General features: G+C 32.2%; 1 protein-coding gene across 1 annotated transcript; it reads right to left on the bottom strand.

The window, feature by feature from the left end:
• Positions 1 to 1,443: 1,443 nt before the first annotated feature.
• Positions 1,444 to 23,326, bottom strand: LOC145322757 (uncharacterized). The gene is made up of 8 exons (XM_080165012.1): positions 23,062 to 23,326; positions 12,363 to 12,504; positions 11,964 to 12,027; positions 11,361 to 11,415; positions 10,550 to 10,609; positions 3,843 to 3,987; positions 2,515 to 2,600; positions 1,444 to 2,057 (listed from the first exon to the last, which is right to left on the bottom strand). The coding sequence occupies exons 2-8, from the start codon at positions 12,494 to 12,496 to the stop codon at positions 1,870 to 1,872; spliced, it is 732 nt and encodes a 243-aa protein (XP_080021138.1). The 5' UTR covers positions 12,497 to 12,504; positions 23,062 to 23,326; the 3' UTR covers positions 1,444 to 1,869.
• Between the last annotated feature and the right edge of the window lie 217 nt (positions 23,327 to 23,543).

Here is a 23,543-nt window from a genome sequence, read left to right as displayed (position 1 = left end):
TTTAGTCATCTAAAGCTGAATATATTTTAAAACTAAATCTAGATCTTGCATTTAATTTTTATAGTGGCTACGCTATTTATGGACTTGATCATAATTTTGTAAATCCTCCAAATCTCCAGTGGAACCCCCCTTTTTCCATAATTTTCATCTTTAAAGAAAAATATCTTTAGCCCTGTCACCTGACCTTCAAGGACATCCACGCTTTTTTTTTGAAGCGGGTCAAATAATTGCTTGGGTATCACAGGTTGGGGGGGATTTATATAAAATTTTTAAAAACTTTCTGTGGGGTCTATTGCATCCAAAAATTTATTTGAAGGGGATAAACAAATTATATCCCCACCCCTATGAACGTTCCTGCGGCCTACAATAACCCTGTGAGACTCTACTAACTTATGCATAAACCTTATATACCTAACCTATATCAAATTAAGGGTTTTAAAAAAGTTCTTTTGTGTTTCACTTTCAGTTGAAGGGAAATTACCCATAATTTTCATGTGTTTCACATATGTGTTACATTTTAACATAAATAACTTTTATCGTTTCATCAATAAATCATAAGTTTTATCAAACTTTTTATATTCATATCCAAGCATATATTGAATTATTAAAGTATTTTTAGTGGCGATGCTACTTTTTAATTGCAATATATGTTCTTCTCTTAGAAACGTCATTTTTGGCTTCGGCTTATAATATACTAGGGGCGTCTAGGGGCACTTAAAGTTGGGAGGAATTGCACCTCCACTCCACTCAATTTTAGTTTTAACAGGAAAGTGATAAAAAAGGGGAAGAACATTTTATTATGGGCGATAGTAAGACCCTTCCCCAAAATAGTTCTAAACCTTTCCAGGACCCATAAAAGCTACACTGTAAAGGAGAACCATATCGGTTCAGAGGTTAGAGAGATACTTCGGTACACACAGACAGACAGACACACAGACCTTATTACTTTAATTAAGGGTAGATTTTTTGCATTAATGACAAGAATAAAGTAAATTTTCTTTTTATTATTTATATTTAAGTAACAATCTTTAAATTCTTATTTATAAAATGTTTTGTCTATCGCATATCACAGAAGTAGTTTAAGTATTTTTGTTAATAATATTTTTTCATATTTTCATAGTAATTTGGCTTCAAACAGGCATAAACCAGTAAGAGATATGACAATTACATTAGTACCCAAAGTTTTATAATTGTAGTTGTCAGATTAAGTGCTAAAAACATTATGTATGTTTATTTAATCTTGGTTGAAGTGTCTAAACTTTTTAGCCAATAATTCTATTCTACAAAAGGGACAATTTATTTGATATTTGATTTATCATTTCATATGTATGTATGTACATAAATTTACCATCATCATTTTAGTTACAACGGTAAAAATGGCTGATGGAAATATAACATAAAGGCGAAGGCCTGATTACTACCAAATTACTTTGAAACCAGTGAATAAATAACTTTATATTCAATAAGTACATACAATCATAAAATAATCAAAATTAATATCATTGTTTACATAATATAAAGTTTTAATTTTATGGCACTGTTTCGATAATTTAAGATCATCATTATAGTCATGGCAGAATAATAGGCCATAGGATCAGTAACATCCATCAGACAAACTCTGTAAATTATAACTGTGCATGGTAATGAATTATTTAGAAACTATTCTATTCCTGATCAAACGTCTTAGAATGTAGATTTAGTTTTTGGCGACTTTAGTGTGACAGAGTTTAAAAACAAAGGATTAGGTGCTTTGTATTGTGTAAAAATGTCATCATACAGGCCTTCCATTGGTAATTTATTCTATGTATTGGCCTATCATTGGTCATTTGTATTGTATGGTATAATTTTCCATAGAGACTTTATAAAGCTTTAATGATTATTATAAACATTTTGGCTTGTAGGACCAGATGGAACGCTTGTATATTGGTTGCTTGTAAGTCCTGGTGGTATACTTGTTGTATATTGGTTGTTAGGTGGACCTACGGGGACACTTGTATATTGGTTGTTTGTTGGACCCGCTGGGACACTGGCGTACCCAGATTTTACAACTTTACCCACTATAGTTATAAAGTTTAGATGTATTTGTATCATTAATATTATTAATTTTTGAAATGCTGACAACATGGAACGGTTGTGGATTCTTGAAAAATACATCTTTTTGACAACTTTTGTTTACTGACTGCTGAAATTTTGCGGGTTATGTTAAATTTTTAAATTCTCTTTGCTAACTGCACATATATTTCAGCTATTTTGTTTATGTTTCGGCAGCTAATGAACATTATATTGATGGATAAGGCTGTGAAAAATACTTGCAGAAACTTTCTTTGGTTGAGTCAGCGGTCAAAATTTTTATGATCTAGACTATTTAGCAATATGCCTATTAATTTTTTTATATTAATTGAAGTTTATGTTAAATATTTGCAGAGCTAGACATAACGTTAGTGTTATTTCAAGGTAAAAAAGATTAACTTTTCATGTTAAACTCTTTTCTTTATTTTAAAAACATCTAAAAACCTTTATTAGTTATTGAGTTCTTCTTGTGTTGAAAGTTATTACAGTACTTGGTTGCCACATTTTTCCACAGAACAATCCATAAACCTGGCTCAGTAGTTTAATCAATTTTGGGGCTAGAACAATTGGAGTATAAATTAATAGGGTAGTTTCCCTCATAACGCATATGGACCACAAACAAACCTCCTAAAATGCCTATTTGTATTTCTACTTTTAGATTAGGTTCAGTTATGGTATGGATAGCGCTTGAGAGATATTCCCAAATGGTTAAGATGCCGTAGAGCTAGCGTTAGTTAATTATAAGATAGAGATATAACAAGGATGACAACATCCATAAGTAGCGAAGCACAAAAAAAAATCATGGATGTTAATACGTAGAAGTAAATTTAAAGTGTATTTATTAATTGATATATTTGAGAAAATATTTTGTATAATGATGACGGTCAAAATAAATTACATAAAAGATGCTCATAACAATGGGAAAAATTATTTTGATACTGATATCCCAAAAAGTTTTAATATTGGACCAAAAACACCAAAGATATGAGGGGAAATGTAAAAAATATAAAAATAGCCAAAAACCTGCAAAAAGGAAGTCTGAACGTCATGGTTGTTTTCTTTAAACAAGGGGAAATTTAATTTTGATATCTATTACTAAAAATATTTTGAAAATCGGACCATAAACACCAAAGATATGGAGAAAAATGTAAAAAATACAAAAATAGCCTAAAACCTGCTTAAAGGCAGTCTGACCGTCATAGTTGTTTTCTTTAAACGACTGGAAATTTAATTTAGATATCTATAACTGAAAAAAATTTGAAAATCGCACCATAAACACTGAAGATATGGATAAAAATGTGAAAAATACAAAAATAGCCTTAAAGCTGCTAAAAAGCGGTCCTATTGCTATCGATGTTTTATACTTAATTGTGCTCCTTTATGATGGGAATGTTGTCAAAAAATTTCAGCATTCTATCTTTTATAGGAGCTGAGTAAATCCCATTTCCCCCATAGCGTTACGGACTGACGGACGGACAAAGTGAATTATAGAGTAGCTGCGCTACTAAAAATAAGGGAGTGGAGTGTTCCACCATTTATTATCAGGAATAGGAATAGGACAATGGACGATAAAAAATTCGTCTGTCTGTTGATAAATACAGAACAATTATTTCTCAGCTAGTTATATAATATAGCCATCTTAAATAACTTTTGATGATTCCTAGATTATCATTAAATAATAAATCTTCGAATAAGAAACAAATTATCGCACATTTTTCTTTTAGCATTTTTATTGGGAATTTTACATCTTTGAATTTGATTAAACTATTCCTATGCAAAGAACAGCTATGACTGGAAAGAGCATAGCTACTAGAAGATTCACCAACAAGGATAAGAATGTCCACGACAGGAAGATGAGAACGTTGAGAAATATTAAAACACAGTCGGTTGTCAGCCAGGGCAGTAACAGAATTCTTTATTATAATAGATGTTATTTATAAAAGTTAGCTGTTTGAAATAGGGAATAAGACTAAATAAGATAAAGTACGTCCTCAATGATAATAAAGAAAATTACGCTTAAATTATTGATTTAAATGTTTAAACACTACTAGTTTGGAACCCACTGATATTCGATAAAGGAACAAAAAGTTGACTATGTAGGTAGTAAGAAGGCAGCTTAAACCAAAAATGAAATTAATTCGGGGGGGGGGTCTCGAAACCTGTACGTGTTTTTCAGCTGTCGTTGGGGGGGGGGGGCAATACATCGTAAAATTGACGACCTCTCCATTTGCCCCCTAAATATTCTTTTAGATTTATTTCGCGTGTTGGTTATACCTTATTCCTGGTAAGAAGGAATAATAGATCATATTAAAAATATTTTAGCAGTTAAATAGATTAACGTACGTCTCCAATGTTGATGAACAATTTTCCCCATTAAATTTTTGGTTGAAATGTTTAAATACTACAAGCTTAGAACCCACTGATAATCGATAAAAGAATCAAAAAAGTCATATTTTTTGTTTCATTTAAAAATAACAACTATATTTCTTTTCTTAATCATAGCTCCTAGTAGTAATAACAAGGATGATAATCTGTAAAATGTTGCGAAGGTAGACGTGCAGACATACTTAAGTTTTAGAGTAGCTACGCCACTTTGATGAATAACAACTATATTCCTTTTCTTAATCATAGCTCCTTGTCTCAACCATGACACTTTGGCTGAGTTTGACTTCCGAATTAGCGGGAAGTTCACGAGATCAGTTGGCGAACATACAAACCCCCAATACCAGGAACCATCAAGTTTCAACAGCAGGTTTGAATATAGATTTATTGATGAAATTATTTCAAAGACCTGAAATTACAATATCAATTAGTTCATAATTCCAGTTATTTATAACCACGTAATCTTATTTGCTTTTTAAAATCATTTTTCTCTACGGTAAAAAATCTTTGGAAACTTTGGTTTTAAAGGAAAATTATTTGGTTTAATAAATCATTGTTAAATGCAACAATAAGGCACATAAAAATTACTAAAACATATATTAATCATAATTAAGTTTCATGCTTAGCTGGCTAAAGCCTTTTTAAAACTACATATAATCGTCCTATACACCATTCTTCCTTATAAAATTAACAAATTCTACCTGAAGCTCTTATGGTTTCAAATCCCTGATATACTAGGGTCGTTCACACACTATGAGACCAATGATAGGCCCAATTTTGTTCTCCGAAATCTTCACACCCTCATGTCTCATTCAAAAGTGAAAAACGTGGGCGCATATAAACAATCCATGCTGCGTCACATTATGAAGGGAAAGCCAAAAAAGACGACATTTGCGCTTAGTTTTAGGATTTATGATAAGGAATTAATTTCGTACTTGATAAACACAAAGCTTCCTCGAAAAGAGGTTAAGACACACCCCCCGTTTGAAAGTCAAATTAACTTCCTTAACGAGATTCAAGGTTTTTTGCGCTGAGCACTAGCAACATTTCTCACTAAACTCAACTCACCATAATCACAAGAGAATGGCCACATCCCGAAAACGTGACAATTTTGCTCCTAGCTAAATGAAACCCCGTGAAATGCATACACAATATTATACTCCTCACTAGGACTCATAATACCTCACATTTTAGGATAGAAGGATGAGGATTGGTTTGTACCATACAACATTCCATGCACATGACAATCACAAAATCACATACACAAATCCTAAAATAGATAATCCTATTAATCATGATGTTGTAAATATAACAACTATACTAAATAATAATCATTTCATAATCAATAGGTAATAAATCATTATAAATAAATCAATAAGTACCTACGAAATCAGGTTGAAATGTAAATGTAAACAAATAATGGTAAAAATAAAACGAAATAAATCTTAGACAAGAAAATTAAGATTTATAGGTACTTAAAACTAAATTTGTTAAGCATCAAAAAGAGTAGTAAGAAAAAATTTTTCAAAATCCTTGGGCAGAAAGTTTTTCAAACCTAATGAATAAGAACTGTAATATCTTAATCAACCATAAAACTTTTTAATACTTAAGAATAGCAAAATAATAACATCTTTGTTAGAATTTTCATCGGAATTATAAAAAAATACCAATTTTTCTTTGTAAAAATATGAGACTTTAAATATGAATTTTCAATCATTCCTTGATCTGAATAAAAATGTTTTACTTGATTGAAATTCATATATAATTTTAAAAAAAATCTGCTAAAAAATACTTGATTTTTTTCTTAGAATAAATATCGAATCACGCAACCTCGACACATTTATTCCTTTTTGTTAAACTTTTCAGGTAAGTTTTAAAATGAATTGTACTTTTGAAAGGAAATTAAACTCAATAAAATTAAATTTGAGCATATGAAATAGAAGAATATTTAATCGCATTTCATTTGATTCTTATTTTAGGCATAAAAATAGGCATATGAAAAATGTGGCTTTTTACTAAAAAAAATCTCAATTTCCATAAAATAAGAATCAATTATTAATCATAATTTTTAATAACCGCTTTTATTTTAATATCTGCGATAAAAATGAAGGAAAGGTTAATTTAAAATATGCATAGTTTATCTTAAATTAATTCTGTGATATTCATATAAATAATAATCAATAATTTAATAATATCATACATCGTGTTCATTATTATAAATGCTTATCTCATAGAAAATAGAGTTTATATTTTTAAACATGAACGAAAATATATGTACCTAGGAAAATAATTGCTATAAATACTTTCTCAAGGCTTAAAATTGTCCGAAGTCGCTAGGTACATATATTACTACGAATCTCTGCTCTCGGAATGAAGAAAAATCTTTACGCGTGGATTATTAGGAATCCTTGCCTCCGGAGTGAAAGAAAAAACTTTATTTGCTTACAAATTAAAACAAATATCTTGATTTTTTGCGATAATCTTTTTAAAATAATAATAAGAAATATTTTAAACATTATCATAATAATTTTACATGTTGTGTTCTTTACTTTAATGCATTATCTCATATGAGAATCTGAGAAATAACATTTTTTAAGCAAACGTGAACCATGAAAAAAATACCTCGAAAAATAATTATAAAAGAATCTATTTTTCTCAATCTAAAAAATCTGCAAAATCATTTGGTAGTTAATACACACAGACTTTTGCTTTTCAAAATCATACTTAAGAAACGAAATCTTTTAAAATCTGCTTTAAAAGTCTAAACAGTTTTGTAGAATTTTTGTGCTTAAATATGAACAATAAAATTAGTTGAATAATGAATACTTATTCTTTACAGAACCCATTTTGGTTCCCTTCACAAGCCTAATATATAACTTGTAATATTTTTTTTTTCTTTAAAGATCATTTTCACATAAATAGTTTATGTTGTAGATTAGATATGTGTGGTTTGAAATTTTTCAATGACTTTCTGGCGGCAACACCCGCCATATTTCCACACGCCATTTGCAGGCCTCTTACCCTGTGTCGGGCGGCAAGGTTGGCAGCAGCCAAGTCGATTCTTGATTCATGACAGCACCAGGGCAAGTAATAAAAGTGTGACTGTCATAAAATTTAGAATCATCTACCGGCTTTTGTCCGGCCAGAACCGAAACTCCCGTCGGCTCTTGTCCGGCCAGAACCGAATTTCTTATTGGCTCTTGCCCAGCTGGAACCGAAACTCCCGTCGGCTCTTGTCCAGCTGGAACCAAAACTCTGATCGGCTCTTGTCCAGCCGGAACCGAAACTCCCGTCGGCTCTTGTCCGGCTGGAACCGAATCATTCAGCGGCTCAATACCCGCCGTAACAATATTCTCAACGGCTACAGTATCACAAGCAGAACCAACAGGTTCATCATTAACAGCTACGGCAGACCCAACCGGGTCATTATCAACAGCTACGGCAGTACCAACCGGCTCATTATCAACAGCTACGGCAGTACCAACCGGTTCATTATCAACAGCTACGGCAGTACCAACCGGCTCATTATCAACAGCTACGGCAGTACCAACCGGCTCATTATCAACAGCTACGGCAGTACCAACCGGCTCATTATCAACAGCTACGGCAGTACCAACCGGCTCATTATCAACAGCTACGGCAGTACCAACCGGTTCATTATCAACAGCTACGGCAGTACCAACCGGCTCATTATCAACAGCTACGGCAGTACCAACCGGTTCATTATCAACAGCTACGACAGAACCAACCGGTTCATTATCAACAGCTACGACAGAACCAACCGGCCACGCACTCTCATCAACAGTTACGGCAGCTTTATACGCAGATTTCTGCTGACCAGCTCCATAGTCAGCACTTGTACAGATAAAACCACTACCAAAAATGGTTCGCCACAACATAGACTGGCCCACTTTCTGGTAGGTTGATGGAAACACGTCAGGATGTGTATTTCCAATGATGATATCTAAGCCTCCACTAATATATGTAAATCTTTCTGGCGGCATCTTAAATATTTCGGCGGCGGTTTCCGGATGGACCGAGCGCATCTCGTTGCCACCTCCGAGGTTAGGCATAACAGCTGCCTCAAATTCTCTCAAGTTACCATCCCTGTCCTTCAGATAGAACACCACATTGCGGCAGGATGATTCACTACCGTCAGCAACAGAAATGTTTGTATATCTGCCGGTAGATTTCAGCTTCAACTTGCTGGACAACTTCTCAGACACAAGTGATAGATTTGCACCAGAATCAAACCTGACGGCGGCATGGCAGGCGCCGCCGCCAGGTGCTACAACTGGAACTATTTGCAGCAGGAAGGTACATGTGCTAGGCGCAGAACTTGATTTGTAGACTGTATTCACACTAGCACTAGCCTCATGCAACATACGACTATGATAACTGTCGTAATTATTGGTGCCACAGACACCAAGCTTATCCGAGTTAGATGAACGACGTTCCATCTCTCTAAGCCTTCGGTACATATCACGTACTTCTTGGCGCAACTCCATGGAAATTTTAAGCACTCCCATGTCCATCCTCACCTTCTCAACGACGTCGAGGTTCCTGGCGACAGTGCTCGACCTCACGTCGTCTGAATCATTGTCAAGCCAGTGCAGAATTTTCGTACACTGTTCCAACGACGCATAAACTTTATCTGCAACAGTTTTCTGTTCACTAGCTTCATCCAAATCACGCTTGAACTTGCGCATCTCACTAGTCTCCACGGCAGATTTTAGACTTTTTATTAGGTCAGATTGGTCCTTGACCTCACTAAAAATGTCACGAATTGATTTTAAATTCACATTTTCACATGAACTAAAACTTTGGCAGGCTTTTAGATTTTCATAAAACACTTTTATCTGTTCGTCAAACACCTCTAGCCTTTCATTGCCAATAGCGATAGCTCGCTCAATTTTCTGCTTTTTAGTGAGCACCATATTGATTCACTAGGTAATTATTTCACAGAAAAATTGTCAATGTTTTTTTGCATCAATACGCTATATGCTATTGATTTATTGAAGAATGCTAACGCCTATTCTTCAGATTCTTTGAAGAATGCTAATGCCTATTCTTCAGAACCATTTGAAATTGCTTGTGCAGCGCCTTCAACCATCAGGTTATTTGAAATTCGCTTGTGCAGCTCCTTCAAACTCCATTCATTTGAAATTGCTTGTGCAGCTCTTTCTTTTTTGCATCAATAATCTAGATGCTATTGATCTCTTGATGAATGCTAACGCCTATTCATCAGATACTTTGAAATTGTCTCAACCATGACACTTTGGCTGAGTTTGACTTCCGAATTAGCGGGAAGTTCACGAGATCAGTTGGCGAACATACAAACCCCCAATACCAGGAACCATCAAGTTTCAACAGCAGGTTTGAATATAGATTTATTGATGAAATTATTTCAAAGACCTGAAATTACAATATCAATTAGTTCATAATTCCAGTTATTTATAACCACGTAATCTTATTTGCTTTTTAAAATCATTTTTCTCTACGGTAAAAAATCTTTGGAAACTTTGGTTTTAAAGGAAAATTATTTGGTTTAATAAATCATTGTTAAATGCAACAATAAGGCACATAAAAATTACTAAAACATATATTAATCATAATTAAGTTTCATGCTTAGCTGGCTAAAGCCTTTTTAAAACTACATATAATCGTCCTATACACCATTCTTCCTTATAAAATTAACAAATTCTACCTGAAGCTCTTATGGTTTCAAATCCCTGATATACTAGGGTCGTTCACACACTATGAGACCAATGATAGGCCCAATTTTGTTCTCCGAAATCTTCACACCCTCATGTCTCATTCAAAAGTGAAAAACGTGGGCGCATATAAACAATCCATGCTGCGTCACATTATGAAGGGAAAGCCAAAAAAGACGACATTTGCGCTTAGTTTTAGGATTTATGATAAGGAATTAATTTCGTACTTGATAAACACAAAGCTTCCTCGAAAAGAGGTTAAGACACTCCTAGTAGTAATAACAAGGATGATAAAGTGTGCAACGTTGATAAGGTAGACGTGCAGACATACTTAAGTTATAGAGTAGCTGCGCCACTTTGATGAATAACAACTATATTCCTTTTCTTGATCATAGCTCCTAGTAGTAATAACAAGGATGATAACGTGTGCAACGTTGCGAAGGCTAAACATTAGTTTTTTTTTTACAAACTTTTTTTTTGTGAGAAAAGTTTTGAGTATTTATTTGGTCATCCATCAATTCCGAACTTAATAATGATAATAGAAGTCCTAGCTGTGCATGGTAATGAGTTGTTTCTATTTGTGGACTAAGCATTTCTGGAGATTTCCCTTAATGCACCTTGTAGAGCACAGAAACCCACCTCTTATTTGAAAAAAGGGGTTGTTTTTGTTTGTCATGTGTTAACTTTAGGTCAGGTTAGGTTAGGTATTGGCCCTGCAGGATTAGGACCACTCTTAGGGTTAAGGCAGAAAGAACGAAAAAACTACACCTTCCCTATTTCAAGTTATTTTAAAAATGAAGTTAGGGGGCAGGGGGGGTTCTGTCCTCGATAAGGACCTTTACCCAACAACCAGACATAAAAAAAAAACAATTTTGATGTGCAACTAGGTAATCAATGTCAGTGTGACTGAACATGGGACATATTAAAATCTTTTCTCGTATTCATTCGAATCCGGTGGATGGAACCGGTTATCATCCATACGAAAAAACTATGTCTAGCATCGTATTATATCCAGCTTTCTACGAATATAGAAATGTACAATCATAAGATTAAAACCATTTTTTTAGCCGGTGCCTTCGGCACCTCGGGACTAAAAAAACTAATTTTAATCTCTTATTTGTACTTTCTCTATCCGCGGAAAGCCGTTTATAATACGATGCGAGAAATAACTATTATAAAGTTTGTAAAAATAACCTATAATACTAGCTAATATTATACTGTGGTGCCTTTCCACCCATAATAGACCCTGATAGATAATTTCAAGTCATTTTATATATTTTTTTTTTAATTTTAGCAAAATGTAACTTTTATCTGTAATCAGAGCAAGGTAGTCGCCAAGTTTACCCCTCTAAAACATCCAGCTACGTCTTAAACGGTTAATTTTGCAAGAGTTTGATATGTAAGGCAAAATTATTGTCTTTTTTAACTACATTTTCGTTTCCTATATATTTCAATGCAAAGTTGTAAATTACTTTAAAGTACCTTTTACCACCAAATCTTGCTAATAAAAAGCAAAATTATGCGTTCAAACATCCTACAGACTACTAAACCTTTGATTGCAAGGTCTTTGTCTGGAAGTTCTTGCTGATCATGGTAAGCAGTTGCAAAGTAGGAACTATTTTAACATCTTAAGTTATGACGCAGTGTTAAGCTGATATTTGCACCCATCACCTATACTTCAATGAGCAGATACGCTACATGTTACGCTACAGTCGCTGGTCTTTACAATACAAACATATCTTATTAATATAAAGTAGCTGCGCTACTAAAAATGACTTGAGAATGTGTGTATCCCTGCCAAACTTTATGTGTGACCACTGCATCCCAATGGTTGCTTGTTAGCCAGGCTGTTGTCACATTTCTGAAGAAAAAAAATGATACGGTAATTGGGCTCTGTATTGACCTGTATCTAATATAACCTAATCAAACCTAAAGTAAAACACGAATTACTACCACCTCCACTTTAACTTATTTCGAAAAAAGGGTGGGGTGAGGTTGAAAGTTCTATGCTCTCCTAAGCACTAGGCATTGTAAAGTGAAGCCCAGTAACAATCATAGAGTCATCGGTTTTTAAGTGTTTTTAATCGATTTTTTCCAGGTTTCTTGCAGGTTGAGGGGCTTAAAGGACACTATACATACTTATGTAAATAAATATTACATTGAAGACAGACATATAGCTCCGCAACTTCAAATTACCTGATTGCAATCCATCCATCTGGCTTTACAGTGCAGTACACGCTTGGTAACAGTACACCAGTACATCCAATCAATGACAAGCAGGCTGTAAAGTACAAACTTGCTGTACTAGCCAAACAGGTTTTCATACACATTCTACTACCTTAAAAATAACATAATTAGTTTTCAGCTGTTGAACAGTACATTATAATACATCAAATCAGAGATAAGCTGATTGCAAAGTGGAAACATAGATTTTCAGTGATTTTAGCTGATGATGTCATGTTGACAGTACATTTGGGATACCCCTATCTAAAAGAAATAGTTAACCACAATTTTTTGGAAATATAGGTTTACCTTCACTATAAGTTTTTTATCCGTAAGTTAGTTGGGGGTCCTTACTAATTAATCCCCCCAAAACCTGAATTACGCCCCTGAAAAAAAAACGAAAAACAAACATTGAATAACACATCGCATATAAAAAAGATATAAAATTTTAAACATCCATAAATTACATGTGCGTAAAAAATGAAGTCTCCGCAGGCTAAACAAATCTTGCTAAGCAAATGATAAATTTTTGATACGTGTTTAATTTCAGCAATAATTAAATTTATCCAAAAAGGAGGTGGCGTGCAGATTGGTCAAGGATTCAATCACACGGTAAAAATTCATTATTAGAATATTGTTATATAGTAGATGGTGGTTTCTAGTAGTAAAAAAGAAAGGTGACATACATGCAGATTTGTCACTAGCAGGATAAATATAAAAAGAATGCAGATTTTGAAAGGATTCAATCACACTATAATAAATGCATTATCAGAATAGTGTTATTTAGTAGATAATGGTTTCTAGTAGTAAAATATGGAGGTGGTGTGCAGATTGTTTAAAGATCCAATCACACTCTAAAAAATGCATTACCAGAATAGTGTTAAATGGTAGATAATAGTTTCTAGTAGTAAAAAGAAAAAAGCGTGCAGATTGGTTAGGGATTAAATCACACTCTAAAACATTCATTATCAGAATGGTGTTTTTGGTAGATAATGATTCTAGAAGTAAAAAAAGAAAGATTGAGTGTATTCAGTCAAGAAGCCGATCACACTATAAAAATGCATTATCAGAATAATGTTATTTGGTAGTTGAGGCTTTCTAGTAATAAAAAGGAGGTGGCGTGTAGATTTGTGAAAGAGCTGCAATCACATTCTAAAAAATGCATTATCAGAATAGTGTTATATGGTAGATGATGGTTTCTAGTAGAAAAAAGGAAAAAAGCGTACAGATTGTTTAAGGATTCAATCACACTCTAAAATATGCATTATCAGAATAGTAGTATATGGTAGTAATGCGGGTAGGTGTGTTTAGGTCAAACCCCCCCCCCCCCCCAAAAAAAAAGACAAAAAAAATTGAAACCACTCATTTTATACCAACCCTTCAAATAAAAAGCTTGGACATCCTTGAATGGATGGATGTGATTAATGGACAATCCTGTAACAAAAATCTCAAAAAATATGTTGTTTTTTTACAGTGAATAAATTAAAACATAGTATATTGATTAATAGCTTTTCTCAGAGTAACTTTATACAAACAAATTATAGTTGCTAATTTATTATACACAAGGATAATTATGTCTGTAAATATTTAGATTATTTTATTTATATTTCTAGTAGACAACAAACATTTTATAATATTTCTCTAAATATGCCTCTGAGAGGGCAAATACAGTCGGTCTATATGTAAAGCTTCAAAAAACTATTATAAATTTTAAAAAGGTTTCCTAATTCATTCTATCAAGTTTAAAATTTATTTCTTTTGCCACTGCTCTATAGTTCAATTTTCCGGATGTAATTGTCAATCTATATTTTTTTTATCTTCGCTACTTATGGATGTTGTCATCCTTGTTTTAATTGTTGATTCCTTTTCAAAAGAAAGTAAATAATTAAACTTTTTATTTATTTACAGGAAAACAAGTAAGAAATTAAAACCTATCAAATAAAAATTGGAAAAAAAAACTGTAATTTTCATTAACAAGGATAGCAACATATATAAAAGCGAAGCTCTGAAATCAAACGGTAGAACATGAACATGAACATAAGCAGAAATGGTTCGCCTAAACTTTTGAATCTGGTTGTCCTAGGAATCATTGTTACAAAATTAGATAATTTTGATAATTGTATGCATACCCAAAATTGTTGTCAAAAAAGTTTTTAAAAATCAGCATGTTTTAAATTGACGTACGCTTTCTAAATCGCACCTTATTCTTGTATGAATCATCATCCAAAATCGGCAATTCTAACATGCATTTGCATAAATAAACGGAAAGAGCTAACCAAAGAAGATAAAGTATAGAATAGAATCCAGGTGGAAGATTCTGCCTGGCTAGCCTGAAATAAAATTGGAACTTTTGAAAGACCAAAACGGCTACATGGCTGTTAGTAAATAACATGATTTCAGTAATTATTCAGAAAAAATATTCAAAATAAATTCCTTTTGCAATAATTTACTAAGAGCCTTGTAGCCAAGCTTCATGCGTTCTCTTCCCTATTCACAATGGATTAAAAATGAATTTGATGTGCATTTTAAGCCTTAAAAAATTTTATTATGTAAGAAAATTTACAAAAAATATTAGTCTCAGTATTTATATTATAATACTAGGTTGCGCTCTTATGTTTGTTTTTAAACAGCTGATTTATACATGATAGCAACTACATCCATACATTAACTTGTGGTAGGGAGGGAGGGGGGAGGAAGGGGCTGTACCCATTGAACTGACCCTTGAAAATTACAAATGTGGTCAATTGTACTTGCCAAAATTAAAACAACATGAAGTTAAGTGACTTTTCATCATTGTTTAATCCGACCAAGCAGCTACTGCTGTCTTCACTTTATAAAGAGGTGTGTATCAGAGATGTTAGTCTCAATCAGATACTAATGTATATGGGTAAATATTTACCTTCTAAATACCTAAATTTAGTCTAGATTATTCAAAAGTCAAGCATGTTACACAACATGAAGATCAACAAAATTTTTAACAGTATATATTAGATTTTGATACAAATTAAATTTTTCTAATTTTGTCCAACTAGTCATTGTGATTTGTACTTTAGCATTATTGTCTTTACTGCGCAAGTCAAAGATTCCTTCAAATTTCCCAGAAATTTTTTGGGTTTTCACTTCTATTCCTCCTTATTCTATGGAGCTAACCGTTACGTGAGGACGGACGTACAGACCCTGAATATAGAAAAGCTTTAGACAAGACATTCAGTAATCCTTTTATACCAAAGTACTTAGTTGCATGTCGCGGACGGACTTACATGATCAATTACAAAGCAGCTTCGCTACTAAAAATCAATGATGCGATTGACAATAATTCTAGGAAAAATTGTGTCACTAAAGGTAGTTTCTTTAGTTTTTTTTGTTACAATAGATCACATAGAAATCTTTTAATTTTAAAAGGGTTTTTTACCTTAGTAATGGGTTTCGTCGTATTTTCACAGTAGCTTTTCTTCTATTTCTAGCCTCTGTAGGGCCAACTTCCTAACCCTGCCGGGCAATCATTAACATTTACCTAACCTAACCTAAAATAACCTATCAAAAGCTACTGTGAAAATACGACGAAACTGACTATTTCGTATTCTTTCCATGATCCGAAGAACCTTTTTAGCTTAAAATTTCAATCATTATTTCTACTTTTGGACGTAATCGACCTTTTTATAAGGAATATTTAATTAGAGAACTAAAATATATATTTTTAACATTTTGTATGATTTACACACATATCTTAAGTAAAAAATGACAAGGCTTTTATTTTGATTAAAGGCCGCACGAAATATTTAGTTGTGACAATATTCTACTTTTTATGAGAAAAAAAATGTTATTTTTTGTCAAGAGAAAAATTTATTTACATGGGTGCTTTCCATCAAAGTGAATAGCGAGCTCAGAAATTTGGTATTATTATACATTAATATGGATATTAGTGTTCTTGTTATTGCTGCGCTACTTTGGACATGATATTCTTGTTGTGACATTAAGTAGGTTACGTCAAGATTTTAGACAATCAACCAAGACATATTTGACCGACCTACAAGACTTATTTTGGAGAAGTGTACATTTTGAATCTTGTATCTTGCTCTGAATGTTTTTTTTTCATATTTAAGAAGCAAAGCTATTCTTTAGCTAAGGTGCATCAGCCCAAAGAAGACCGAACTAAAATGGCTATTACTTCCTTGTTAATTTACTGATTACAATTTTCCAATACAAAAAATGTGTTAAAAATTAAATGACTAACCTAAATTTTTTTTGGAAGATTTTAGAATTTTTATTTATTACTAAAGAAAGCATAATTACCTCGGGGAAAAAAATTACTACTTCGGAGAAATAAATGAAAATTAAAAACCAAAATTAAACCACAGTTTAGCATAATAATGAGTTTTTGTTTAAATGAGAATGATATTCCTATCCAGTTTTTTGTTTAGGAATGCCCCATTTTAATCTACATTTCGAAATGTGTTTTTTGAAAGTACACTAAAGATACTAATATAAATTAGGAAATTGCGTATGGCGACCAGTTGACCATAATGCTAAGCAAGTAGATTTATACAGATTTTATAATGTGAAATGGTCTCATATTTAGAAAAGACCAGATAAGCCAATTTTTTGTACTTTTTTAAAAGGGTAATTGAGATTATTTTATACAGTATGTTTTTATTTAGAGAAACAAAAGTATTGCTTTACTCAACCAACTTACCATTTACAGTTTATTTAGAAATTAATAATCAATATCTCATTCTCTTAATTGATTTGGGGCATTTTATTTCAAAAAGTTTTTTCATGTTTTTGACAAATTCTGCCTTAAACACCGGTTTTTCTAAATTGCCTAATGTTTGAAGATCAATGGATCATGACCAATTTAAAGGGTGTGCAAAACCTTTATACTGTACAAATAGAAGAACCATTTCCCTTGACAGATTTTATTTACAGACAAAAAGTGGCGCACAAGTCAAAGTGCAAATTTTTATGTCAACTTAAAAAGGATTAAATGCAAGAAAAGAGATAATTTATCTGAAGGACAATTATGTTTTCCTTCACTTTTTTGCAAGTAAAATTTATTCTTTGTTGATAACATAAACGGTATAATATTTTAATGCAAAAGCATCAAACACGCAATATCAGATGTTGCTTATTGCAATAAAGAAGAGTAATAAGTAATAAAGAGGCTTAAATAATCATTAACAAGTCGTATATATACGTTGCCATTATGACCAAAATTAAGCATTTACCCCTTTATTAGTAGGAGCTACTTATAAACGCAATTATGATACTGAACTTAGTAGTAAAATTACAATTTTATGTCGAAATGATTGGAGAGGATGTTTATTTTTTATTGATTGGAATAAGTTTTCTTCTGATATAATATCTCGTCCTGGATTTAATGCATGAAATAAAAATATGCGTTTTAAATCCTCTCGTAATAATTCTTTTCTGTATAGTTTTATATGTATTAATATGTTTGTAAGAAAATACCGTGTAAATATTACATATTTAAGTTTGAGGAACCATGAGATTTGATAATTTTTGAGTACAGAAACCGGATATTAACATACATTGTTCAAAATTAACAACTCTCTTCAATAATGTTTTCTAAAGATTGTAACAAATTGGTCAGACACTTTGAATTAAAAGAAAGCAATTGGACCAGTGTGGCATAATATCATGATATTTCATGTTGATACCTGATATGGGGAGGTTAATAACAACGAAGAACATGTATAGTAGATCCCAAGGCACTGACATCCCAACTATTTCAGGCAAATAAACCTTTGATTGCAAAACTTTTGTCTATAAGTCCTTACTGTATATGGTAATGAGATGCGCCAGTATGTGGGCCAAGGCATTTCACCTAATCTTTTTATTTATGTTTATGCTCTAAGAAACATTAAAAACATAACATAAATTACTACTCTCTTTATCAGAGAAAGACGGCTGAATTTTGTTGACCCATTATGTGGCCAAAAATATTCTTTTTCACAATATGAAGTCTTGTTTCATGCCTAACAAGGGCCTTAATGATAAAATGTATACTTTATGTACATAAATGTATAACCACAGTAATCATTGTGACTCTTTTTGTCAAGCTTAAAGAAGGATATTCTACTAAAATACATCAATGTCAAACTTCCCTTTTTACTCTTCATTCTTATTAGGAACGCAGCTACTCTATAGAAAAAATAAGTCGGTGTGTCTATTTTAAGCGCAGCTACTATATAAAATGGGATTTATGAACTTAAGGTATGGGTAGTCAACCCTTTATTTTAAATTTCAATTTTAAAAAGAAGATAATGATTTCGATGGGCGATTTCTCTTGGTAGATTGGTAGTACCTTCCCTCCAAAAAGTTATAAACCATCCCAGGACCAATGAAATGCTTCACTGTTGGAGAGAACCATGTTGGTCCAGCGATTAGCAAGACCCTTCGGTACAAAGCATAGACATATAAACATCCTATTATTTTTATATAAGGATTATGGTAACAGGTATAAAGAACTACAGTAAACATATTTGTTTGAAATTTTTATGAGCCACCTGAACAAAATATCATATTAAAGGATTTATTGAAAATACATATTTCTATATCATTCTTTTATATATTTATCGTTTCTTAATATTCTCGTCCTTTACCGTTGTTCTTTAACAATGTAATTGCTGCGCTATTTATGAGCGTATTTTTTCTTGTAGGTGACTAGTTTGAGCCAATATTTAACCGAACACTTTAGTTCTTATGTAATTATTTAAAACTAAGAAAAACTTGGTGTGCATTCACTTGTGCAAATTATCATATTTCTTCTAAAGAAGGGACTATTTTGTTTACCATAATTGCGAATATTTATCAACTTCATTGCGCGCCTTATCCATTAAGATCTCTGAGGTATTGTCAGAAGATGCTGTGAGTATTGGTGCAAAAAATATGACGTAACAAAAAAATTAGCCAATTAGAGGCCGTTATTGACCAATGGTAAAATTTATAGTGGACTCTCATTGGCTAATTTTTTTGTTACGTCATATTTTTTGCACCAATACTCACAGCATCTTGTCAGAAATTAAGTTGGCCAAAAACATTTGAAAATAATAACAAAAACGATACAGTTACAAAGTTGGGATATCAGACTTTATTAATAAAGAAAACAAGAGTTAAAACCTAACAAGGATGACAACATCCATAAGTAGCGAAGCTCAAAAAATCGTCGATGGGAATACGTACAGGTAGATTTAAAAGGTTTTTACTAAAATCAAGAATAGGTTTATTGGATAAAATAAGCATGAAACCTTGTTTTATTTTGCATGATGACGATGGTCAAAGTAAATTATTCTAAAGATGCTCATAACAATGGGAAAAATTATTTTGATACTGATATCCCATAAAAGTTTGAAAATTGCATCAAATAAAAATAAGATATGGGGAAATATGTAAAACATATAAAAATAGCCAAAAACCTGATAATAGGCAGTCTGGCCGTCATGGTTGTTTTATTAAACCGACAAAAAATTTAATTTTTAAATCCTTAACTTAAAAAATTTGGAAAATCGGACCATATACACTGAAGATATGGAAAAAAGTGTGAAATATATAAAAATAGCCTAAAACCTGCCAAAAAGGCAGTCTGACCGTCATGGTTATTTTGTTTAAAAGATGGGAAATTTAATTTTGATATCTATAACTGAAAAATTTTGAAAATCGGACTATAAACACTGAAGATATGGAGAAAAATGTTAAATATATAAAAAACAGCCTAAAACCTGCTAAATTATTAAAACGACAAAAAATTTAATTTTTAAATCCTTAACTTAAAAAATTTGGAAAATCGGACCATATACACTGAAGATATGTAAAAAAGTGTTAAATATATAAAAATAGCCTAAAACCTGCCAAAAAGGCATTCTGACCGTCATGGTTGTTTTGTTTAAAAGACGGGAAATTTAATTTTGATATCTATAACTGAAAAATTTTGAAAATCGGACTATAAACACTGAAGATATGGAGAAAAATGTTAAATATATAAAAAACAGCCCAAAACCTGCTAAAAAGGCAGTCTGGCCGTCATGATTGTTTTCTTTAAAAGATGGGAAATTTAATTTTGATATCTATAACTGAAAAAATTTTGAAAATCGGACCATAAACACTGAAGATATGGAGAAAAATGTGAAAAATATAAAAATAGCCTAAAACCTGCTAAAAAGGCAGTCTGGCCTTCATGGTTGTTCCTTTAAACGACGGGAAATTTAATTTTGATATCTGTAACTGAAAAAATTTTGAAAATCGGATCATAAACACTTTAGATATGGAGAAAAATGTGAAAAATATAAAAATAGCCTAAAATCTGCTAAAAATCGGTCCAAACGCCAATGATGTTTTATAGTCAATTGTGCTCCTTAATGATGGGAATGTTGTCAAAAAATTTCAGCATTCTATCTTTTATAGGAGCTGAGTAAATCCCATTTCCCCCATAGCGTTACGGACTGACGGACTGACTGACGGACGGACGGACAAAGTGAATTATAGAGTAGCTTCGCTACTAAAAATATATAGTAAGCTTTTTTTACTTCAAGGTATAAGTGACTGAAACTGAAAAAGTGTCGATTGGATCGTGTTTTTTAAGAAAGTTATATAAATATCTTGCGAAGGTTTCAAGCTTTTTACATGGGCCGAATAGAAGTAAACTAGAGGCACACTCTCTAAATTAGCCATTAGGAGAACAGTGAAAGTTCATTCCAGACATGTTATTGGTTTAAATAGTGTACAGATTTTGATAGGAAAGGGTATACTTTTTTCAATTCGTTCGCATAATGTTTTAGCTATAACTTATGTCTATTATGGGTCGGGAACAAAGTAAAGCCGCAGATAAATTCTGATTTTATGCCATTATTTAAATATTTGACAGAAAATCAATCTAATCTATAAATAGGATTTGTACGTTAGTTAGTTTTTACAAACGGGACAGTTAGGTCTTTGGGACATTGGGCTGATAATTACACTAGTCCCAAAAGTTTGGAATGACGTTTTCTTTTTTGATTGGCTTAAGAACTTTAGTTGATTTTTGATTGGTTGGTTTTACCCACTAATTGTAATCTACAGATGCGGTAACTTTATCATTGGGGATCTAAATCAATTTATTGGCCATTGTCTTATCCCTTTAGATTCCTTGATAAATGAGTCCTAATTGCAAAAAAGAGACAGACATAAAAACTAGTTACAATTACATAAGCAAATCATTAATAGACATTAGTTTCTTTTGTCATTTTAGCTTTCTTGTAGTATATGCAGGGAGATAAGGATGGGACAATATATGTTATTGTTATTCTTACCAAAGTAAATTCATTTTCTAGAAGCTTTTAAATTTTGAGGAAGGGAGGAATTGTAAGGATTTTTTTGGTTCCTTATAGAGGTTTTTTTAAATAGTGGGCAGTATGACAACAGTCCTTTTTTGTTTATTTAACTTATTAATTACACAACAAGAGCTTGAAATATGATGCATGGTAGCAGTAAATAATTATGTCCTTGTATAAAAGTAACAGGATGTATGTTAGGGTTCTGTTATGAAATATCTAGCAAACCGCTAAACATACATGGTTCTTTTTACAATGAAGCTTCCTATAGGTCCAAGGTTTTTATCTATCTTGAAAGAGGGTTGCACCTAAGGGTAAAATTTCTATCTAATTTGGTAATAAAACAAGGACGACAACATCCATAAGTAGCGAAGCACAAAAAATTGTGGATGGGAATACGTAGAAGTAGATTTACAGTGTATTTATTAAAATCAAGAATAGATTTATTGGAGAAAATAAACACGAAACCTTGTTTTATTTTGTATGATGAAGACGGTTAAAGTAAATTACATACTAGATGCACATAACAATGGGGGAAAAAAATTTGAAACTGTTAATGCAAAAAAGTTTTAAAATTGGACCAAAAATACCAAAGATATGGGGAAATATGTCAAACATATAAAAATAGCCAAAAACCGCCATTGTTTCTTTTCTTAAAACACCAGAAATTTAATGGTAATATCTTTAACTGAAAATTTTTTGAAAATTGGATTATAAACACCAAAGATGTGGGTAAAAATGTCAGAAATACAAAAATAGCCAAAAACCTGCAAAAATGCAGTCTGACAGTCATTGTTGTTTTCTTCAAATGACAGGATGTTTAATTTTGATATCTTTAACTGAAAAAATTTCGAAAATCGGACCATAAACACCAAAGATATGGGGGAAAATGTAAAAAATATATAAATAGCCAAAAACCTGCAAAAAGGCAGTCTGACCGTCATTGTTGTTTTCTTCAAATGACGGGAAATTTAATTTTGATATCTTTAACTGAAAAAATTTTTAAAATCGGACCATAAACACCAAAGATATGGGGAAAATTTGGAAAATATAAAAAATAGCCTAAAACCTGCTAAAAAGCAGTCCGACCGCCATTGATGTTTTATAGTTAATTGTGCTCCTTAATGATGGGAATGCTATCAAAAAATTTCAGCTCTCTATCTTTTATAGGAGCCGAGAAAATCACGTTTCCCCCAATTCATTAATTACGGACGGACGGACGGACAGACGGACGGACAGACGGACGGACGGACAGACGGACGGACATTGTGAATTATAGAGTAGCTTCGCTACTAAAAATACCATACCCTTTTTATTCAATTTCGTTCAAAAATAATTCGACTTACCTTCTAAGAATGTAAGATGTCAAATAAGTGTAAGTATTCTTTTTCACTTCATTATGAAATTTATCACATTAAACTAACCATTTTAAAACTTAATTGTAAAGTTTAATTATTTTTTTTCTTATTAATAACACTTTTTATTCAAAAATATGTTTTTTTTGTGAATTTTAGGCTGTCAATAAAAAATGTACGGCGTAAAACACACCTCAATTTTACTATGTGTATATTTGTTGGTGGATTTTTTTTTGCGTGAAATCGCCTCCAGGGCGTTACAACTACGGCTAAGCACTATTTTGCGTTTACTAAGTGGCGGCTTCTTTTGCTACAATAATTACAGTATCACAATGAGGTTATTAGCTACATTGCACATAATTCTTTAGTGATTTTACAATTTAAAGAAACCCGACTATCAGTAGCTATTTAACTCTCCCCTTTCTAAGTTGCTTTCGAAAGTAATAGTTTATTAAATTTCCCCTTTTTTCAAT

Source organism: Acartia tonsa, chromosome 6, assembly GCF_053477335.1.
Source record: "Acartia tonsa isolate MP-2025a chromosome 6, ASM5347733v1, whole genome shotgun sequence".
Lineage (NCBI taxonomy): Eukaryota > Metazoa > Arthropoda > Copepoda > Calanoida > Acartiidae > Acartia > Acartia tonsa.
This window is presented reverse-complemented; position numbering and strand designations above follow the sequence as displayed.

Bases quoted from the DNA above. Each gene is read 5' to 3' on its own strand.
- LOC145322757 (XM_080165012.1), bottom strand. From the start codon at position 12,496: ATGTGTATGAAAACCTGTTTGGCTAGTACAGCAAGTTTGTACTTTACA. The intron at 11,416-11,963 runs CAGGGATACACA...GAAATTATCTAT, and splicing joins TGGTCACACATAAAGTTTGG to CAGGGTCTATTATGGGTGGA. The intron at 2,058-2,514 runs GTTTTTAGATGT...TTATAACTATAG, and splicing joins GAACTCAATAACTAATAAAG to TGGGTAAAGTTGTAAAATCT.